The following is a 20,076-nucleotide window of genomic DNA, read 5'->3' on the forward strand; positions in this document are numbered from 1 at the left end:
TTTCTTGAGGTTTGGTTGTAAAGAGTGAATGTGAAAATATGTTTGTGGTGCCAGGTACAACATAGCTGTATAATAAAATGATAGAAGTAATTTTTGAAGGCATACTGTAAGTGTCCTACTCTTCTGCATCTGGGACACTGTAGAGAAGCTCTTAGTCTGTCCAGAAAGCCCTGATTATCCTCCAAGTACTGATACTGACAACTCATGGTTAGGAGGACTTCTGTCTTTAAATATTACCAGAGGTTCAACTGAGCTATACTCAGTGCTGTTCCATTAGTTTTTGAGATTACAGCTGTTTTGGATATCAGATTTTAACTGTCTGTGCCACATATGATGTTAATGGATGAGCATCTTTTGTCCTTGGGTTGTCATTTTCATGTCTTACATCCAGTCTGGTCTGCTACCTAAAACTGAGTTCTCTTCATGCCATTTCCTTTCAGTTGACCTGCCCAAGATGAGGCATATATTTATTTTTATTTTGAGATGGGAGTCCTGCTTTGTCCCCCAGGCTGGACTGCAGTGGCACGATTTTGACTCATTGCAACCTCTGCCTCTCAGGTTCAAGCGATTCTTGTACTTCAGTCTCCTGAGTAGCTGGGATTACAGGGGCATGTACCATGTTGCCTGGCTAATTTTTGTATTTTTAGTAGAGACGGGGTTTCACTGGCCAGGCTGGTCTTGAATTCCTAACTTCAGGTGATCGCCTGCATTGGCTTCCCAAAGTGCTGGGATTACAGACGTGAGCCACTGCTCCCAGCCCCAGTGAGGCATTCTTTAGCTTTGGGAAAGGCAATCATTTGAAATTGAAATAGGAGAGCTGGTTACCTGTGTTTCGACTTCCTGCTGTTTCTGTTCTTTTTTTTTCAGACACAGTCTGGTTCTGTTGCCCAGGCTGGAGTACAGTGGCACCATCATAGCTCACTGCAGCCTCCAACTCCTGGGCTCAAGCAGTCCTCCCATGTTGGCCTCCCAAAGTGTTGAAATTACAGGCATGAACCACCACGCCCAGCTCCTGCTGCAGCTTAAAAGTTCACAGTCAACTTTTAAAACTATTTTTATTAAAGTACAGCATAGAAGAATACATATATCATAAATGTACATGTCCATGTTTTAGTCTAAAGGCCAAGAAACTAGAACATGATACCAACTCCCAAAAAGTCACTTGCAAACTTCCCTTTACCACTGATCTCACTTTGGACACCATGGATTTTGTCCCCAACACAAAACTTCTTAAAAAAAACACAAAACTTCATAAAAATGCAATCATACAATTTATCTTCATTGTGATTGGCTTTTTTGCTCTGTGTTGAGGTATCCTTGATGATATGTGGCAGTAGTTCATTTGCTGTCATTGGGTGTAATCTATTAAATGAATATACTACAGTTCATTCTATAGTTGAGGGACATTTGAGTTTTCAGTTTTTGGCTAATACAAGTAATACTGGTTTGAATGTTCTTGAATGTGTTTTTTGATGTATTTGTTGTGGACATGTAATTTGTCATGTAATCTGTTAAATAGTGGAATTGTTGGGTCATAGGGTAAGTACATGTTCGGCTTCTGTTGCAAAATATTTTTCCAAAATGTACTGATTTATTTATACTTGTACCCACAGTGTATGTGATTTCCAGTTGCTCTGCATCCTCTACAACACTCTTAACAGTCTTAAATTGAACCATTCAGTACATTTATCACTGGTTTTAATTTAAAATTACCTGATTATTAGTGAAGATGAGCACTTTTTCCTGTGTTGTTTGCCATTTAAGTGGAAGCAATTTCATTTTTGTGAAATTCCTGTTTAAATTTCTTGGCCATTTTTCAGTTGGGTTGTGTTTCTTGGTGGTTTGTAGATATTTATGAAATCTGGATTTGAGCTGTGTTGGTTGCGTTGCACATTTTCTTTTTATTCTGCTAATGATAGTTCAGTATATGGTGCCCCTTTAAAAAAAATGGTTAGGTCTTTTTGTGTCCCACTTAGGTAATCTTTTCCAATTGAACAACACTTGATTTCTCATTGTCTTTTTGGTAGTTTAGTTGCATGTGGTCACAGAGTACAACTTGGTAAGATTTAAATTTTTTGAAATATGTTGACTTTCTTTATGGCCCAGCATAACATAGTCTAATTTAGTAAAGGCACTTAAAAAGAATGCTTATTCTCTAGTTGTTGGGTTTGGTGGTCTGTGTATGCTCAGGTCATATGTTAATTGTTAATATCTTCTCTATTTTTACTAATTCATTTTTGCCCATTTAGTCTGTCGGTTTCTCTGTGATAAATGTATTACATCGTTTATCATAGCCAAAAGGTAGAAACAACCCAAATGCCCATCACCAGATGAGTGGATAAACAAAATAGGTTGTATATCCATACAATGGAATACTATTCGGCCATAGAAAGGGATGAGGTAGTGATATATGCTGTGACATAGATGAATCTTGAAAACATGCCAAGTATAAGAAGCTAGTCACAAAGACCATATGTTATAATATTGCGTTTATATGAAATATTAGTATGGAGACAAAGTATAAATTACTGATTTCTTATTGTTGGAAGTGATGAGGCACAGGTAGGTAATAGCTAAGGGTATAGGTTTTAATGAAAATGTTCTGAAATTGACTGTAACACATATCTGTGAATACTCCAGAAACCATTGAATTTTATACTTTAAATGAGTGAATTATGTGGTATGAGTTCTGTCTCCATAAAGCCTAAAAGATCCTGTTGTTTTTGTGGCTATTTGAAAAGATGTAAGAATAGATGTATGTCTTTAGCATCTTAACCTTCAAATCCTAAAATACGATAAAATGCTACATAATTGTAAGTTCAATAATTAAGTCATTTATTTCAGAATAATAAGGGATATCAAAGATTTTGGAAAGGATTTCTGAGTTTAAGGTTAAGGAACACAAATCTAGATTAACCCTCTCATTTTACATATGAAAAATACAGTTAGTCTGTATTTTTTTTTTTTGAAGGTTTGTCTTTGAAGTCAAATTTAGGTTTGAATCCTAACTACTAGTTTATTAGCTGTGTCACTTGGGGGAAGGGAGGCATCTGTAACCTCTTTTTCTGTATTTGAGAGAGGATTAAAAACTGTCTTCCTCACAAAATTGTTGAGTACTTTTAGCTACCATTTATTGACTACTGCCTATGTACCTGATGTTTGCATTCATATACATTTAAGCCTTACATTCCATTGTTCTGCCATTCATAATATTATTATTTTGGATAGCTACCAAAGGGAAAAATGAGATGTCTAGTGATGGGAGGATAGTTAAATTTGACCTGTTTCTAGATACAGAATATCATGCAAATGGTGTTCTACAAAGATTTTCTCTTAGTTACTTGGAAATTGCTTGCCTTAGATAAAAGGATTATATATCATGTGATTTCAAATAGTGGAAAGAAAATGCAGGTGGAAAGTTTCAAAATATTTACTGAAGTACAATTTTGTGTTACTTTTATTTTGTGTGTGTGTGTGCGTGTGTGTGTGTGTGTGTGTGTGTGCTTTTCAGAATGTTAGCAATGTGTATGGGAGTTGACAAAGGTAAAATAGATTTTTAAAAAATCATTTGTTTACATTGGCTTTTGATTATGGAAAATTTTATTCATACACAAATGTAGAGTGTTACGAACTTTCATGCACCTATCTCTGATTTTCAACAATGATATATAGCTTATCACATTCTTTATATATGCCTTCCCTTCCTTGTCCCCACGAGATTTTTTAAATCTCAGACATTCTATCATTTAATGTCTTTCCATTTATTGTGACAACGAGAACAATGCCCCTATATATTTCCAAAACACCGTCTTGGCATCAGTGCCTTCATCTGTTGAGACCGATTGCTGTGGGGCAGTAGGGAAGAGTGGTTTGAAGATGTGATTCTTTTATAAATTTGGACTGATTGCCTGAGCCAGTCTTTTAATGTAGATTCTTGGGCCCACTCTGAAGTTTTCCTATTTGGAGTCTGGTAAAGCCTAAGCATACTGGTGATTTTGGTAAAGATCTGAGAAATAGTATAAGTAAATTTTTCTTTATAGCATGATGCTCTTTTCTCGTCTGGTTTTGTATGTCTGGTCATTGGAAAGCCTTTCTTCAGGTTTTATCGGCTACTTTATAGTCTTTCTTTAGTCTTCACTTATGGAAAGCCTTCTCTAACTGCCCTCTATACTTCCTTTGGACTTCATGGTTTTACTTGACTCTCATGGGACTGTTCACCTTCAGGGATAGAGTTGTATCTTTTATCTTTGATTTTCCATAGTACTGCTTGTTAATAAATATTGAATAAAATAAGTGGGAAGGATGGTTAGTATAATACAGGTTAAATATACCTTATCCAAAACACTTGGGACCAGAAGTGTCTCACATTTCAGATTTTTTTTTTTTTTAAATTTTGGAATATTTGCATTATATGCTTACTGGTTCAGCATTCCTAATTTGAAAATCCGAAGTTTGAAATGCTCCAATGAGCATTTCCTTAGAGTGTCCTGGATACTCAAAAAGTTTTGGATTTTAGTGCAGTTCAGATTTTGGGTATTTACATTAGAGATACTCCCCCTTGCCCCCCGCCCCACCGCCTTAGGCCAAGAGTATGAGGTTGGCAACTAGAAAGAAAGGAACAGGACTGAAGATAGAAGTCTGAGGAATAAATTATTTTGGACGTGGTAAGAGCTAATTGTGGCTTGGTCTCATTGACATAAAAAGAGTAAGGATATTGTTTGGCCTTAGCAGAGGATCAAATATAGGATATGTGCACCTATAATAAGACCTTTGTGTTATAGATGAAGTGATACTCATTTCTTACTAAGAGCAAGATACTGACACAAAAAGGATGCATCTCTATATTGTTTGAATTGGGGATTTTTTGTTTTGTTTTGCTTTTAGGGATAGGATCTTGCTCTGTCACCCAGGCTGGAGTGCAGTGGTGTGATCATAGCTTACTGCAGCCTTGAGCTCCTGGGCTCAGGCAGTCCTCCTGCCTCAGCCTCCTGGAACACTGTGATTACAGTGTTTGAATTGTAGTGTCTGTCGTAGGGGTGTCTATAAGGTACTTCTAGAAACTAGACTGTAGGGGGCTGTGCAAACAACTGTAATACATAGTCATTTTATTTTTATTTAGTTTAAGGAAGAAATCTCTAAACGTTTTAAATCGCATACTGACCAACTTGTGTTGATATTTGCTGGAAAAATTTTGAAAGATCAAGATACCTTGAGTCAGCATGGGATTCATGATGGACTTACTGTTCACCTTGTCATCAAAACACAAAACAGGTATGGTTTTGGAAGATGTATAGCTTTAAAGTGTGGATAAATGTTCATACTTAAAATAACTAGTGTTGGCTGTAAATGACCTTCCTTGTCATTAATATTTGAATAGTTAAAATTCATTCTTTGCTGTCAATAATATAATTTTTTTTTAAAAAGTGATTGGATGTTAATGTTTACATAATTGTCAGATAACCATTTAATATTTTACAAGGTTCATTGGTATTTAGTTATTATATATAAATTATTTGCATTAGAACAGCAAGTTTTTAGCTTTTCTTTTAGATTTAAGGAAATTTTTAGACAAAGATCATGAGTGACTTATCTCCTTAGCAAACCACAAATTGATAATCATATTTCATTAAGTGTAAGGAATTTTTTTTTTTTTTAAAGAGACAGAGTCATGCCATGTTGCCCAGGCTTGGCTCAAGTGATGCTCCCATGTCAGCCTAGGACTGTAGGTGCATGCCACAGTGTCCAGCTGGCATCATCAATTTTAAAGAAATACCTTTGTATATCACTAAGAAAGAATGCTGCTAACTGATGATGTTTTCTTGTCACTTAAAATGTTTATTTTATACTTACTGAATGAGCTCCTTTAGGACTGACATGGGTATTGAATTTTATATAGCACTCTTGCATAACGTACAAAGACTTAGTTGTCAGTGTCCATATTTTTTCATACGGTATCAAACTCCGTTCTATCAAGAGTGCTGGTGGTGTAGCATTTCTTAAAAGAGCTCTCCAGTATTTTCTCCAGGATTTTGTTCCAAGCCATTAACACTCATTTTGTAAGTTTTTATGCTGGTTTTCACCAAGAACAAATACTTGCTTTACTGATTGAAAATAATTCTTCTCTTTCTGTGCTATTCTGAATACTTGACAACTTCTCTCAGTGCCAATTAATGGTGTAATGTTTCTGAAGACACTTAATGTGGTAATTAAGCCTATCATGTATGATACAACAGTGTACCCAGGCATTCATTTGAAGTCATGTAGACTGTGTGCAGGCATATAGTTGATGCCTGGCTGTCAGCAATTATAAGACACATCCTGATTTCAGAGATATTAAAATGGAAAATGTATGCCTTAGCTAAATTCAGGGAAGGAAACAATGAGTGAGGTTCAAAACTTTTACCTGGTCTCATATGGAAGAGTTTTTTATTTCCTTTTTTTTTTTTTTTTTTTGAGATGGAATTTTGTTCTTGTTTCCCAGACTGGAGTGCAGTGGTGCGATCTCAGCTCACTGCAACCTCTGCTTCTGGGTTAAAGCGATTCTCCTGCCTCAGCCTCCTGAGTAGCTGGTTACAGGCATGCATTACCACACCCAGCCTAATTCTGTATTTTCATTAGATATGGGGTTTCACTATGTTGGCCAGGCTGGTCACGAACTTCTGACGTCAGGTGATCCGCCCGCCTTGGCCTCCCAAAGTGCTGGGATTACAGGTGTGAGGCACTTTGCCAGGCCTGTTTCCTTTTAGAGATAATATTAAGTAATAATCAGGCCAGGTGCAGTGGCTCATGCCTGTAATCTGAGCACTTTGGGAGGTCAAGGCTGGCGGATCACCTGAGGTCAGGAGTTCCAGAGCAGCCTGGTCAACATGGTGAAACACCATCTCTACTAAAAATACAAAACATAGCCCAGTGCAGTGGCACATGCCTGTAGTCCCACCTACTTGGGATGCTGAGGCAGGAGAATCGCTTGAACCCAGAGGCAGAGGTTAGTTACAGTGAGCCAAGATCACACCACTGCACTTCCAGTTTGGGCGACAGCAAGACTCTGTCTTTTAAAACAAACAAAAGTAATAATTATTATTCATATCGATTTGTTGGCCTTCTTTTGGTGAAGTCTCTTGCTTTGTATTGTTTTCAAGAATTTCAAGGGTCTGTGTAAAACTGGCCCATAACCCTTAAGAACCAGAAGGGGATAGATTAAAAAAAGCTTTTTTTCCCCCCTGAGACAGAGATTTGCTCTGTTGCCCAGGCTGGACTGCAGTGGCATAATCTTGGCTCACTGTAACCTCTGCCTCTCGGTTCAAGCAAATCTCCTGTCTCAGCCTCCCAAGTAGCTGAGACTACAGGTATGCGCCACTGTACTGGGCTATTTTTTGTATTTTTTGTAGAGATGGTGTTTCATCGTGTTGACCAGGCTGCTCTGGAACTCCTGACCTCAGGTGATCCACCTGCCTTGGCCTCCCAAAGTGCTTAGATTACAGGCATGAACCATTATGCCAGCCAAGATAAAAAAGTTTTTTACATAGTCAAGCTTTGTGGGTATAGCTGGTCATTGACTTTCCTCTTACAAGGTCTCCCTCTCTTATATAAGCAACATGATTTGAAACTAATGAAAAATTTATGTATGTTACACTCAAAAAGGAGGGGCAGTTGCAGCACATTTTGTATTTTGTAGGATTTTATTGTATTTTATTTTGTATTTTTTTCCCTAACACTTAGTTTTCTCAGGCTTTTTACTAAATGATAATTTGAGTTGGTCTGAGGGTTTACTCTTTATTTCTAGATGTCAGAATTTCAGTGGTTCTTTTAAAAATAATCAGTTCTACTGCTTACTCTGTGATTAATTATTTTCCCTAGGCCTCAGGTTCATTCAGCTCAGCAAACAAATACCACTGGAAGCAATGTTACTACATCATCAGCTCCTAACAGTAACTCCACATCTGGTTCTGCTACTAGCAACCCTTTTGCTTTAGGTAAGTGTCTTCAGTCATTCCAATAAGGGATGGCAAAACATATTTCTTTCCCTTCCTGGATAGTTTCAGATAAAATGAAAAAATAAAACATGTCACTTTAACAACAAAAATTAAAAAAAATAACTTATACAGTCCTATAATTGTAGCTATTAAGGAAGTAGTTTGGGATATGGATGTTCTTACATTTAATAAGTGGTCAATAATTGGCACCTTTCTTTTTAATGATGAAAGAGATATAGAGTTTTTATACCTGATCTGACTACCACATAATTTAGTATGAGTAAGATTAGCTAATTATTAATCATAATCCAGCACCCTTGAATAATAATTTTCTCATTTGTAAAAGGAAGGGATCAGATTGTATTAGTTATTTTGTAACTGTCCTGAACACATGGAAGGGCTGGGGTTTGGTAAGCCGGCCCAGCTTAAAACTGTTTTTGCTTTTCTTATATTAATTTTTTTTTTTTTTAAGAGTTGCAGGATCTTGCTTAGACACTGAGGCTGAAGTACAGTGGTGTCATCATAACTCACTGCAACCTCAAACTCCTGGCTCTTGGTGTCCCTGAATGCTGGGATTACAGATGTGAGCCACTGTGCCTGGCCTATATTAGATTTATATATTGACGTTCTATGGAAATTTTTTTTGAGAATAAAAATATTCTGAAGCTTAACAGAGGTTGAACTAGATAGATAAGTACTCAGTGCCTCTTTTGATTCTTGTATGACTAGTATAGCACCTTGAAATGGAGTATTTTATGTGCACAGTTTTTACATATCAAGGATCATACCTTTTATCCCTCCCATAAGATTAATTCAGTTGTGCTATGCCAAATATATGTTAGAGACATTTAAGGCATGGCATAGCTTGACTTAGGCTCACATTCACTGTTTTTTAGTTTTAGTTTAAATGTTTCCTGCTCTTGTTTTCTAAAAAGAATTTATGTTAAATCTTTTGGTTGAGGCAGGTGTGTTTTAGTTGTCAAAATTATTTACATGAACAATCTAGAGAAATTAGGATGAAATAACTTAGTGTTCAGACCTATGAAACATATTGTTGAAATCTTAGAGGATTTTAGTTATTTTGTCGGAGGTTACACAACCCCCAAATCTCTTCATTTCTAGTCTCATTCCCACCCCTCCTTCTATCTCTGCAGCTTTCTTTATCAATTAATCCCTTTATCCTGTATTTTCAGCTTTTTTCTGCTGGCTGGCCTTGTTAAAGTCTGTCCCATTGTAAAAGGCACAGATTCCAACTACTACCTTTTTTTGCTTGCTTCTCAGCTATCTGTTTTCTGTCTATATTTTCCTTTCAGTAAGTTCACTGAATTCTGTTTTTTGCATCTGCCACTTCACTAAAAATTCCTAGATAAGGTTGCCATTGACCTTTTAGCTTGCGAAATTTAGTGGACACTAGATTTTAAATCAGTCTGAATGTTTACAAATATGCTTGAAAATTTCTTCCTTTAACTCCTATGATACTGTTTTTTTTTTTTTTGTGATTACATTTCTGATGAATTTTCTTCTGTCTCATTTATAGATTCCTTTTTTCCCTTTCTTATGTTGATATTATTCACCAGAGTTCTGCCTTGACTTTGTTTTCTTCTGTTCTTTCTGAGTGACATTACCCTATTACTATATCCTGATGACTCGCAAATCTGTACCTCAGTGCACACCACTCCTGGACTCCACTCCTTGTATTCAACTCTCTTCGATGTTACCTAATGTTCTCTAAGTAATTCAGCCTGTGTCTCCTCTGGAAACAGAAAAACAAGAAAACACATGCAAAACGGTATTATCTGCTCTTAAAACTGCTGCCTTTCCTCCACTGAGCCTCTTCATCTATGACCTCTTCTCTATCCCACCCTATGTAATTAGTTCTCATAGCCACTGCCTTGATGCAGGCCTTCAGTTTTTTTCATCTCTAACGTTTCCTCTGATTGTTTCCATAGAGCTGCTCGAATAACAGCTTATGTGACTGTTTTGCTTAAAATCCTCTTAAATCTCTTGAAAGATTTTCAAGATTTAGCCCTTAGCTACCTCTCCCTCATCATTTTTTACCCATCTCAGTCAACAGTTATATTAGTAATGATAGGCTATCCTTTGATAATAGCCAAACTCAGTGGCTTACTACAACAAAGCTTCATTTCTTGCTGTTTTTCTGCATGCTACATACTTTTCACTGTTCCGTGAGGTGCCCATCCATATAGTCCCTCAGAGACTCAAGCTAATGAAAGTCATTTTTCATTCTGCTATCTTATAGCTCTACCACTTGGAACACGGCAGAAGAGACAGCTAAAGGGTCTTAAGTTGACCTGCTATACTTTGGCCAGAGTGGCACATATAATTTCTCGTAGTCCTTTAGCATTTCACATAGGCCTGTCCAAGCTCAAAAGAAATAAAAGGCTGCAAAATGAAATGTTTGGTGAGCACTGCTATCTGCCATTCTAGTTAGTCATACTGAAGTTTTTGTGGTTTCAAGGATGCATTAATACATTTATCTTGTGCTTTTTGTATATGGTGTTCATTGTGCCTAGTATTTACTACCCCTCCTAACCTTCTCCACTTTTCTTTGCCAACGTATTCATGCTCCAAACTCATTGTCATCCCTTTTTCTGAAAGACATTCCAATTAGGTTATATTACCATAGTATCCTGTGAATGAATATTCTTTACTGAAGTACTTAACATCTGAGTAGGCGTTTATTTTCTTGTCTGTCTTTTCCACTAGATTGAGTTCTGAGGATGTCTCTCTTGTTGCCTTATTCTCTATATGTATGTAGCACAGTCTCTGGCACATATTAAAAGTACTCAATAAGTGAGGAATAAATGCATTTGGTTGGTTATGTAATTTTGCAAAGTAAACACTTTGTGATAAGCACTTAAGCACTCTGTTGCTCCATTAGGTTTCTCCTTGATTTAATTCTTCCAAAGAGAAATCTATTTCCAGGTATTGCCTAGCTTTCTCTCTCCTTGATTGGCAGTATCAGCCCTCTTGTACTCAGAGTTTGTAGGTGAATTCAACTTTGGCAGTATCAGCCCTCTTGTACTCAGAGTTTGTAGGTGAATTCAACTTTCTGTTAATAAAACTTAAACTAGTTTTGTGGAGAGATTATTAGAAGTACAGTCTGCTGTGTGTATTTATTATTCTTCCTTTAACTGGCATATTCTGGATTGTTTTCCCTGACACCAGCCAACTGTCCAGTACCAGCTCCATGTCCAATATTCAGTTTCATTTCTGATACTACCTACCTATTGTTAGTATCCAGTCTCATAAGTTAGCAGACTCAATCCTGCAAGACTGCCCCTACTTCAGATACTAGTCACAAGTTCTAGGCCACCTGTACTTCTGACTGACCAGCTCTAAATTGGGGGTTTCCATGTCTCCCTCCTCAGATTCAGTAATTTGCTAGAATGGCACCTAGAACTCAAGAACACGTGTTTACCTGTTTATTATAAAGGCTACAACTCAGAAACAGACAAATGCTTGGAAGAGAATTATTAATGTGGGGGATGAAAGTTGGGCTTAAAGGTTCCAGTTCCCTTCAGGGCACAACCCTCCTAACATTTAGCTGTGCTTTTCATTCTGAATTTTTTTAATCTTACTGTTCAAGAGTTTGCATAGAGCTCTACCTCTTGCTCCCTCCCCCTACTTTCTTGGCGGGTGGGGCTGAAAGTTTCAGCCCTGTAATCATTTTGTCTTTCTGGTGACCAGCCATTTCTGAGGCTATCCAGGGGCCAAAGTCACTTTATTAGCATAATGGTCAAAAAGGGCTTGTAATGAGTAATAAAAGATACTCTTGTCACTCAGAAAATTCCAAAGCTTTTAGTAACTGAGTAATCAAGGAGAAAGACCAAATATATATTATACTATATGCATGAAAATAAATTTTGTCAATTTTATTAAAATTAATAACCAAAGTGTAAATTTTTGGCCAATTTCAATTATAGGAATTAAATGTTAGTAATAATATTCTATTTGTTTTTAAATGATTTCTTGTAATAGACTATTGAGTCAACTAATACTTTTTTGCAACTTCATATTTTAGCATGTTCATGTTAATGATACATTTTCTGACTTTGATTTGTATGGTTTTGCCCTTTATCCTCTTAGGTGGCCTTGGAGGACTTGCAGGTCTGAGTAGCTTGGGTTTGAATACTACCAACTTCTCTGAACTACAGAGCCAAATGCAGCGACAACTTTTGTCTAACCCTGAAATGATGGTCCAGATCATGGAAAATCCCTTTGTTCAGAGCATGCTCTCAAATCCAGACCTGATGAGACAATTAATTATGGCCAATCCACAAATGCAGCAGTTGATACAGAGAAATCCAGAAATTAGTCATATGCTGAATAATCCAGATATAATGAGACAAGTATGTGGAAAGTTTTTCAGTTTGTTTAGCTAAAAAATTATATATTTGTTATTTAATTTTCTATGGGAAAAGTTTGTCCTATATGTACGGTTAAGCTAAAGAGAGAAATACTGATCTTTGTATAGGAAAACTCAACAGAGCACTAATTTGGCGATTTTGAACTCTGAATTTTCTGTTGCATTTGAAAGTTCATTGTAAATAGTTTATTTTGAAGGCTTAAGAATCAAAAAGTCCAATGCTGGAGATGGGAAATTCATGCATAACAAAGTGCTTTCTTATGTTATTTGAATGCTAAGTTGCTTTTTTGAGGTGAAATATACCAGGAATTATTTAAAATAATCTCCTGACTTAGGTATTTAATACAAAATTACAACAGCTTTAAAGCTTTAATTGGTTTTTGTGATTCTAGAATCAGACAATACCTCATTTTATAAAATAGAGTGTTTCCATTAGCTGAGCAGAAGAGGTTGGCTTTATAGGCAGAAAATGGCTGGAGAAAGCAAAAACTGGAACAAAAAGCTGATTGGTCATTTCACAGTTACTTTCCTAATAGGGTTAAAATGGAGGGAACTTTCTTATTATGGTGACTTATGTTGACTGCAGCTTAGTATGATTTCGGAGGGGAAACTGGCCCATTTTCTAGTTCACTTTGATTAAATGTCACTTAGCACACATGGCTCCATTTTAGTTTGGTCTGGTCTGCTGGGGCATAGTGCAGGAGGCTGGCCCAAAGCAGTGGCCTCCCATAAACTTTGTTTAATGGCAGTTAATAGTTAAAAGTAATTCATGTGTATTTCAATGCTTTTTTTTTTCTTTTTTTTGGAAATCTTTTTCTTAGACGTTGGAACTTGCCAGGAATCCAGCAATGATGCAGGAAATGATGAGAAACCAGGACCGAGCCTTGAGCAACCTAGAAAGTATTCCAGGGGGATATAATGCTTTAAGGCGCATGTACACAGATATTCAGGAACCAATGCTGAGTGCTGCACAAGAGCAGGTGATCCACTGGCTCTAAGGTTCAGGCCGAAGAGTAGCTTCTATTTTAACACAAATATGTGTGTGATTCAGGGTAGCTTTTATATGAGGAATGTGGTTTTCAGTTTCTAAAAAGTTTCATATATGACTTAAAAGCTCATTCTTTGTGATTTCTGTGTCTTCTATTATAGTTTGGTGGTAATCCATTTGCTTCCTTGGTGAGCAATACATCTTCAGGTGAAGGTAGTCAACCTTCCCGTACAGAAAACAGAGATCCACTACCCAATCCATGGGCTCCACAGACTTCCCAGAGTTCATCAGCTTCCAGTGGCACCGTCAGCACTGTGGGTGGCACTACTGGTAGTGCTGCCAGTGGCACTGCCGGGCAGAGTACTACTGTGCCAAATTTGGTACCTGGAGTAGGAGGTATGCTTACAACAACTCAGACTTTTTTCTTTGTTGTCCTCACTTACATAATTAAAACATTGATTATACTCTTTTCTTTGTGCTTTTTTGTGTATGTATGGTGAGTATGGTGAGTACCTTTTATACTGTCTTTTCACGTTGCATTTTGTTGTTGTTGTTTTGAGACAGAATTCTGCTCTTGTTGCCCAGGCTGGAGTGCAGTGGCATAATCTGGGCTTACTGCAACCTCCACCTCCCAGGTTCAAGCAATTCTCCTGCCTCAGCCTTCCAAGTAGCTGGGATTACAGGCATGTGCCACCATGCCTGGCTAATTTTGTATTTTAAGTAGAGATGGGGTTTCTCCTTGTTGGTCAGGCTGGTCTTGAACTCTTGACCTCAGGTGATCCACCTGCCTCAGCCTCCGAAACTGCTGGGATTACAGGCGTGAGCCACTACGCCTGGTCACATTTTGGTTTTTAAAGGAAGCTTTAAATGTAAGGAGAACACCTAGTTACCCGTGAAGTTGTTTTTAGAATACATGTTTGCTGGCTTTAGCCTGGTTTTTTATTTTAGATCAGTAGATTGTCAAACACCAGTCTTGAGGTCAAGGCTAAACTGGCTGCATCAGAGCACCTGCCAGGTATATTAAAAATCAAGTCCCAGATCTTACCCTCAGACTTTGTGGAGCCGAATCTTTCATAGTGAGGTTAAGCTCTGTGTTTGTGTAAAGCAGATTCTCATGTGTGAACAGGTTAGAAATTTACTTTTGTCCACTCTTCTGTAGATTGGACTCAGTAAATAGATGTCTTCCTTTCAGCTATTCAGATACCACACGTCAGTGTTTTGTGAATTAAGTCCAAGATCATTAGCCACAGTGACAGTTTTAGTCCTAATACTTGGCATATAAGTAGGAGGAAATGGAGGCGTGGGAGCACTTACTTCCCTAAGATGAGATAGACTGGATATGTTTTAAAAGATTCCTGTACTTCGGCAGAGGAAGTGGAAAGATGAGGTGCTGGATGAAGAATTTTTAAAAAGTCAGTGCTGAAAGAAGAATCAGAATGAGAAGAGTAATTAATGATCACAGTTACATATTCTTTTTAGAATACAATGGATATTTTGAGGTTTATGCATATAATATAGGTTTTGTAAAAACTGAAGGAATACCATTTTTAAATCAATAAAAATATTCTGTATTCTACTTAATCCTTGATACTTACTAACAATCTTTTGAGAGGGTTGCATCGTTCTTACTTTAGAGGATATAGAGCAGGCAAAGATTTAATCATATTTCTTAACTAGTTAAGCTATTGTTTTCTTTCCCCTTACCATGGTTGCCTACAGTAATAACTTATGTCTAAAAAACCAAAAATCAGTTTTGCAACCTTTTACTCAGATGTTTAATTTAATGGTTTGATACTGTAACATTTCATGTTAATATTTCCATCAAGGGGAAACAAGAAATAGCAAGAATGAACTTACTCTGCTGGCCTATCATATTGCCAGCGTATTTGTACAGTATTGATTCTTACTCAGCTGTGACATTTGATACATATATGCACACATATATATGTGAAGATGAAATTCTTGACTCTTCTTTGGTCCTGTAAGCACTTACTCTAGAATGTAATGAAGCGTTAGAGCAGGAATTGACAGATTTTTTATGTGAAGGGTCAGATAATACTTTAGACGTTGCTGGCCAAGAGGCAAAATGGAGAAAATTACATCAAAAGACAAATTTTCACACATTTTTTAATTGACAAAATAAAAAATTTGGTAATACAGTATTTTCCTCATATCTACTGATAAGAGGAATGTGACTTTGGTGAGGGGGGATAACGTTTTGCTTAATTGGGGTTCAGTGTTCTGTTTACAAAAATTGCAAAGTTCATCTGTTAATACTGGTAGGTAATGAGACTTGACTGACTTTATTCAAAATTCGTACTCATTCCAAAAGCATTTGATTTTATTTTAATAACATTTTCATCAGTTTGGAAGGCATTTATAGAGTTTTTAGCATGCCGTTACATTCAGATTAATCAGAGTGGAGGTTTAGTAGCTCCTCAGTTGCACAGTTAAGTGAGTTTTGAAATATGAATTGCCTTTGCACTTGCATTGAGGTCTGAAAACATGTTGCTAGTAGTATGAGCTCAAAAGTAAACCTGCAAATTTGTGGGAATGGAGGTCTTGTTTCTTATGATTCTTTTTTTTGACAGTACAGGAAGTATGTAAAGCAGCTTGACATTGCTTGTGAGTCAAATAATTTCAGTTGTCAAAGTGACTTTATTATAGTATGATCACATAAAAATTTGGTGATCACGCACCAACATTTAAATCTTTGGCATGAGCTAATAAAATAATGCAATGCTACCTCTGCTAAGCCACCATCAACCTTCTGTGTGGTTAGACATGTCAGAATATTGAGCTATTGTTAATGAAAATTCATGAAGTTGACTATAGTTAAGTTCACAGGAGTGAACAATGCTTCTCATTAATACTCCTGGTTCAGTAACATGATAGATAAAAATATTTTCCAGAGTACCTACTGATGAATAAGACAGTGAATAACTATAGTCTTTAAATACCTTTCATTTTTATATGCTTTGAAAATGTATCCAACTAAATCCTTTTAATTCTGCACATTTTTGCTGCCATGAGATGTAACACATCTTAGCAGATTCTACTTCAAGTTGTACCAGATTCTTACTTCTCAACTTCTTTGAAAATAGTCTCGCCCTGGTTGTTCCATTCAGACTATTATTTATAGAGGCTAATTTTTCAGTCACTTCAGACTTAGCATTGACTCCTCACACAACTGAGTAGTATCAGTAACATCTTTTGGCTTATCAAGAAGTATAAAACAGCACTCAAAATCATTTGCGTTGTTTTTAAATTGAATATTGATATCCTTACTCTGAGGAAAACGATTCTTCCTGAGAGCTTAGTAGACTTCAGCAAGTTTATTTTCTCTGGACACATTTGGTTACTGCAGTCAAGATATAATTAACTATTAAATTAGTCACTACTAGTACTTGGCTTTCTCTGGCTAACAAGCCACTTGGAAACTTAACTTTGGCTGCAGTCTTATTTTCATTTTTATTTTTTGTGAAAAAGTGGCTATGATGAGATACTTAATTTTAAATTGGGTATTTTTTCTGACCATTGTTTTTCTGTGAGGAGTATTGTGATGAGTGGTTGGTCTGGCAATGCTTATATGTTGTATTCTTTTAGTGTCATTGCATAGGAAACACAAATTTTGCCATCTCATTTAATAAAATATATTCCACTGTGCATAAAAACCTGACATTTGTAACTCCCCTTCTTCCTTTTTGCTTGTTTTGGCATGATTGGTATTAACTGGTTATTTTTTTTAATGCTGCAGTGATTTTGTGTTGCATGAGTATAACTGATTCACTGTGTTTTGTAGTAGTATACTGAACAACAGTATGAAGGAGGCCAGGTGTGGCATGGTGGCTCACACTTGTTATCCCAGCACTTTGGGAGGCTAAGGTGGGTGATTGCTTGAGTCCAGGAGTTTGGGACCAGCCTCAGCAACATGGTAAAACCTCGTCTCTACAAATAAGACAAAAAGTAGCCAGGCATGGTATGCAGCTGTAGTACAGCTACTTGGGAAGCTGAGATGGGAGGATTACCTGCGCTTAGGGAGGTTGAGGATGCAGTGAGCTGTGATGGCGCCACTGCATTCCAGCCTGGGAGACGGAGTGAGACCCTGTCTCAGAACAAATAACAGGATGCAGGAGTGGCTATACCATAGATAGTCTCTGTTGCAAATACTCACTGCTTTTGTAAAAGTACAGAACACCCATAGATAATAAGTGAGAATGACTGTTCCAATAAAATGGTATTAATGGACACTGAAATCTGAATTTCAGATAGTTTTCACAGTTCAAAAAATATTTATCTTTGATTTTTTTCCCCTTAACCATTTAAAAATAAAAATATAAGAGCATTTTTTTTTAAAGACCTAGTCTCAATCTGTCACCCAGGCTGTAGTGCAGTTATGCGAGCTTGGCTCACTGCAGCCTCCACCTCCCAGGTTCCAGCAATTTTCGTGCCTCAGTCTCCCAAGTAGCTGGGGTTACAGGCACCCACCACCACACCTGGATAATTTGTTTTGTATTTTTTCTTAGTAGAGACAGTGTTTCACCATATTGTTGTCCAGGCTGGTCTTGAACTCCCAACCTTGGGTGATCTGCCTGCCTCGGCCTCCCAAAGTGCTGGGATTGCAGGTGTGAGCCACTGCACCAACCAAAAATTGTTTTGCTTTGTTTGAGACAGAGTCTGTTGCCCAGGCTGGAGTGCAGTGGTGTGATCTTGACTCACTGTAACCTCTGTCTCCTGGGTTCAAATGATTCTCCCTTCTCAGCCTGCCCAGTAACTGGGATTACAGGTGTACACCACCAAGCCCAGCTAATGTTTGTATTTTTAGTAGAGGTGGGGTTTCACCATGTTGGCCAGGCTGGTCTTGAACTCCTGACCTCAAATGATCTGCCTGCCTCAGCCTCCCAAAGTGCTGGGATTACAGGTTTGAACCACCACGCCTGGCCTTGAAACTTAAAAGCAATTTTTAACTCATTGGCTGAGCAGAAACATGTTGTGGGCCAGATTTGTCCTGCAGGCTGTAGTTTGCCAACCTGTCTTAGAATACAGACATACCTCATTTTGTTGTGCTTTACAGATAGTGTGATTTTTACAGCTTGAAGGTTTGTGGTGACCCTGCATTGAGCAAGTCTGTTGGTATCATTTTTCCAATAGCATGTGCCCACTTCCTGTCTCTGTCACATTTTGATTATTCTCGCAATAGTTCAGTCTTTTTCATTATTATTCTGTTACGGTGATTCTGTGATCAGTGATCTTTGCCGTTACTTTAGTAATTGTGTATAGGAACCACCTTGTACCTGTTGAACTTAATCATTAAATGTGTGTGTTCTGACTGTTCAACTGACTGGCTAGTCCACTTGTCTCTCTTACTTTCCTTGGGTCTCCCTCTTCTCTGAGATATAACATTGAAATTGGGTCAGTTAATAACTCTATAGTGGCCTTTAAGTATTCAAGTAAAAGAATCTCTCACTTTAAATCAAAAGCTAGAAATGGTTAAGTTTAGTGAGGGAGGCATATCAGAAACTACGATAGGCCAAAAGCTAGGCCTCTTGGACCGAACAGCCAATTTGTGAATGCAAAGGAAAAGTTCTTGAAGAAAATTATAAATGCTACTCCAGTGAAGGCATGAATCATGAGAAAGTGAAACAATCTTATTGTTGATACGGGGAAAGTTGTAGTGATCTGGATAGACGATCAAACCAGCCGCACCGTTCCCATAAGCCAAAGCCTAATCCAGAGCAGTACCCTAACTCCCTTTAATTCTATGAATGCTCTGAGGTAAGGAATCTGCAGCAGTAAAGTTGAAAACTAGCTGAGGTTGACCAGCTTAGGTTTAGGGAAGGAAGCTGTCTTTATAACATAAAAGTCCAAGGTGAGGCAGCAAGTTATCTAGATCATCGAGGAAGATCGTTGAAGAAGGTGGCTACACTAAACAACCAATTTTTAATGTAGGTGAAAAACAGCCTTTTATTGGAGGAAGATATCACCTAGAATTTTTATTTCTAGAAAGAAGTGAGTTGTTAGCTTCAGTGCTTCAAAGGAAAGGCTGACTCTGTTAGGGGCTAATGCATCTGGTGACTAAGTTGAAGCCAGTCCTCATTATTATTCCAACAATCCTAGGGCCTTAAAAATTATGCTAGATCTATTCTGTCTGTGCTCTAAACATACGGGGGAAAAATAAACCAGGATGACAGCACATCTATTTACAGCATGTTTTACTGAATGTTTTAAGTCCACTGGTGAGACATGCTGCTTAGGAAAAGATTTTTTTCAAAATACTACTGCTCATTGACAGTGCATGTAGTCACCCAAGAGCTTTGATGGAGATGTACAAGGAGATTAATGTTTGTGCCTGCTAACACAACATTCATTCCGCATGCAGCCCATGCATCAAAGAGCAATTTCAACTTTCAAGTGTTCTTTAAGAAATACATTTCATAAGGCTATAGCTGCCTTAGATAGTGAGTCCTCTAATGGATTTGGGCAAAGTATATTGAAAACCTTCTAGAAAAGATTCACCATTCTCAATGTCATTAAGAACATTCCTAATTCATGGAGAGGATGTGAAAATGTCAACATGAACAGGAGTTTGGAAGTTTATTTTATCCTTCATGGATGCCTTTGAGTGGTTCAAGACTTCTATGGAGGAAGAAACTGTAGAAGTGGTGGAAATAGCAAGAGAGAATGTAAAGTGGAGCCTGCTAGGCATGTTGGCTCATATCTGTAAT

General features: G+C 37.4%; 1 protein-coding gene across 2 annotated transcripts in view; it reads left to right on the forward strand.

Moving 5' to 3' along the window:
• UBQLN1 (ubiquilin 1) overlaps positions 1-20,076 on the forward strand; it is a 46,524-nt gene that overhangs the window by 15,074 nt on the left and 11,374 nt on the right. For both annotated transcript variants that reach the window (XM_032290832.1, XM_032290834.1), the window contains exons 2-6: positions 5,120-5,271; positions 7,858-7,973; positions 12,084-12,346; positions 13,185-13,343; positions 13,513-13,747. In XM_032290832.1, the coding sequence (XP_032146723.1) occupies positions 5,120-5,271; positions 7,858-7,973; positions 12,084-12,346; positions 13,185-13,343; positions 13,513-13,747 (925 nt within the window). The remainder of the gene's footprint in view (positions 1-5,119; positions 5,272-7,857; positions 7,974-12,083; positions 12,347-13,184; positions 13,344-13,512; positions 13,748-20,076) is intronic.

The sequence above is a fragment of the Sapajus apella genome, unplaced genomic scaffold (assembly GCF_009761245.1).
Source record: "Sapajus apella isolate SASKATOON/1434 unplaced genomic scaffold, GSC_monkey_1.0 scaffold24, whole genome shotgun sequence".
NCBI lineage: Eukaryota > Metazoa > Chordata > Mammalia > Primates > Cebidae > Sapajus > Sapajus apella.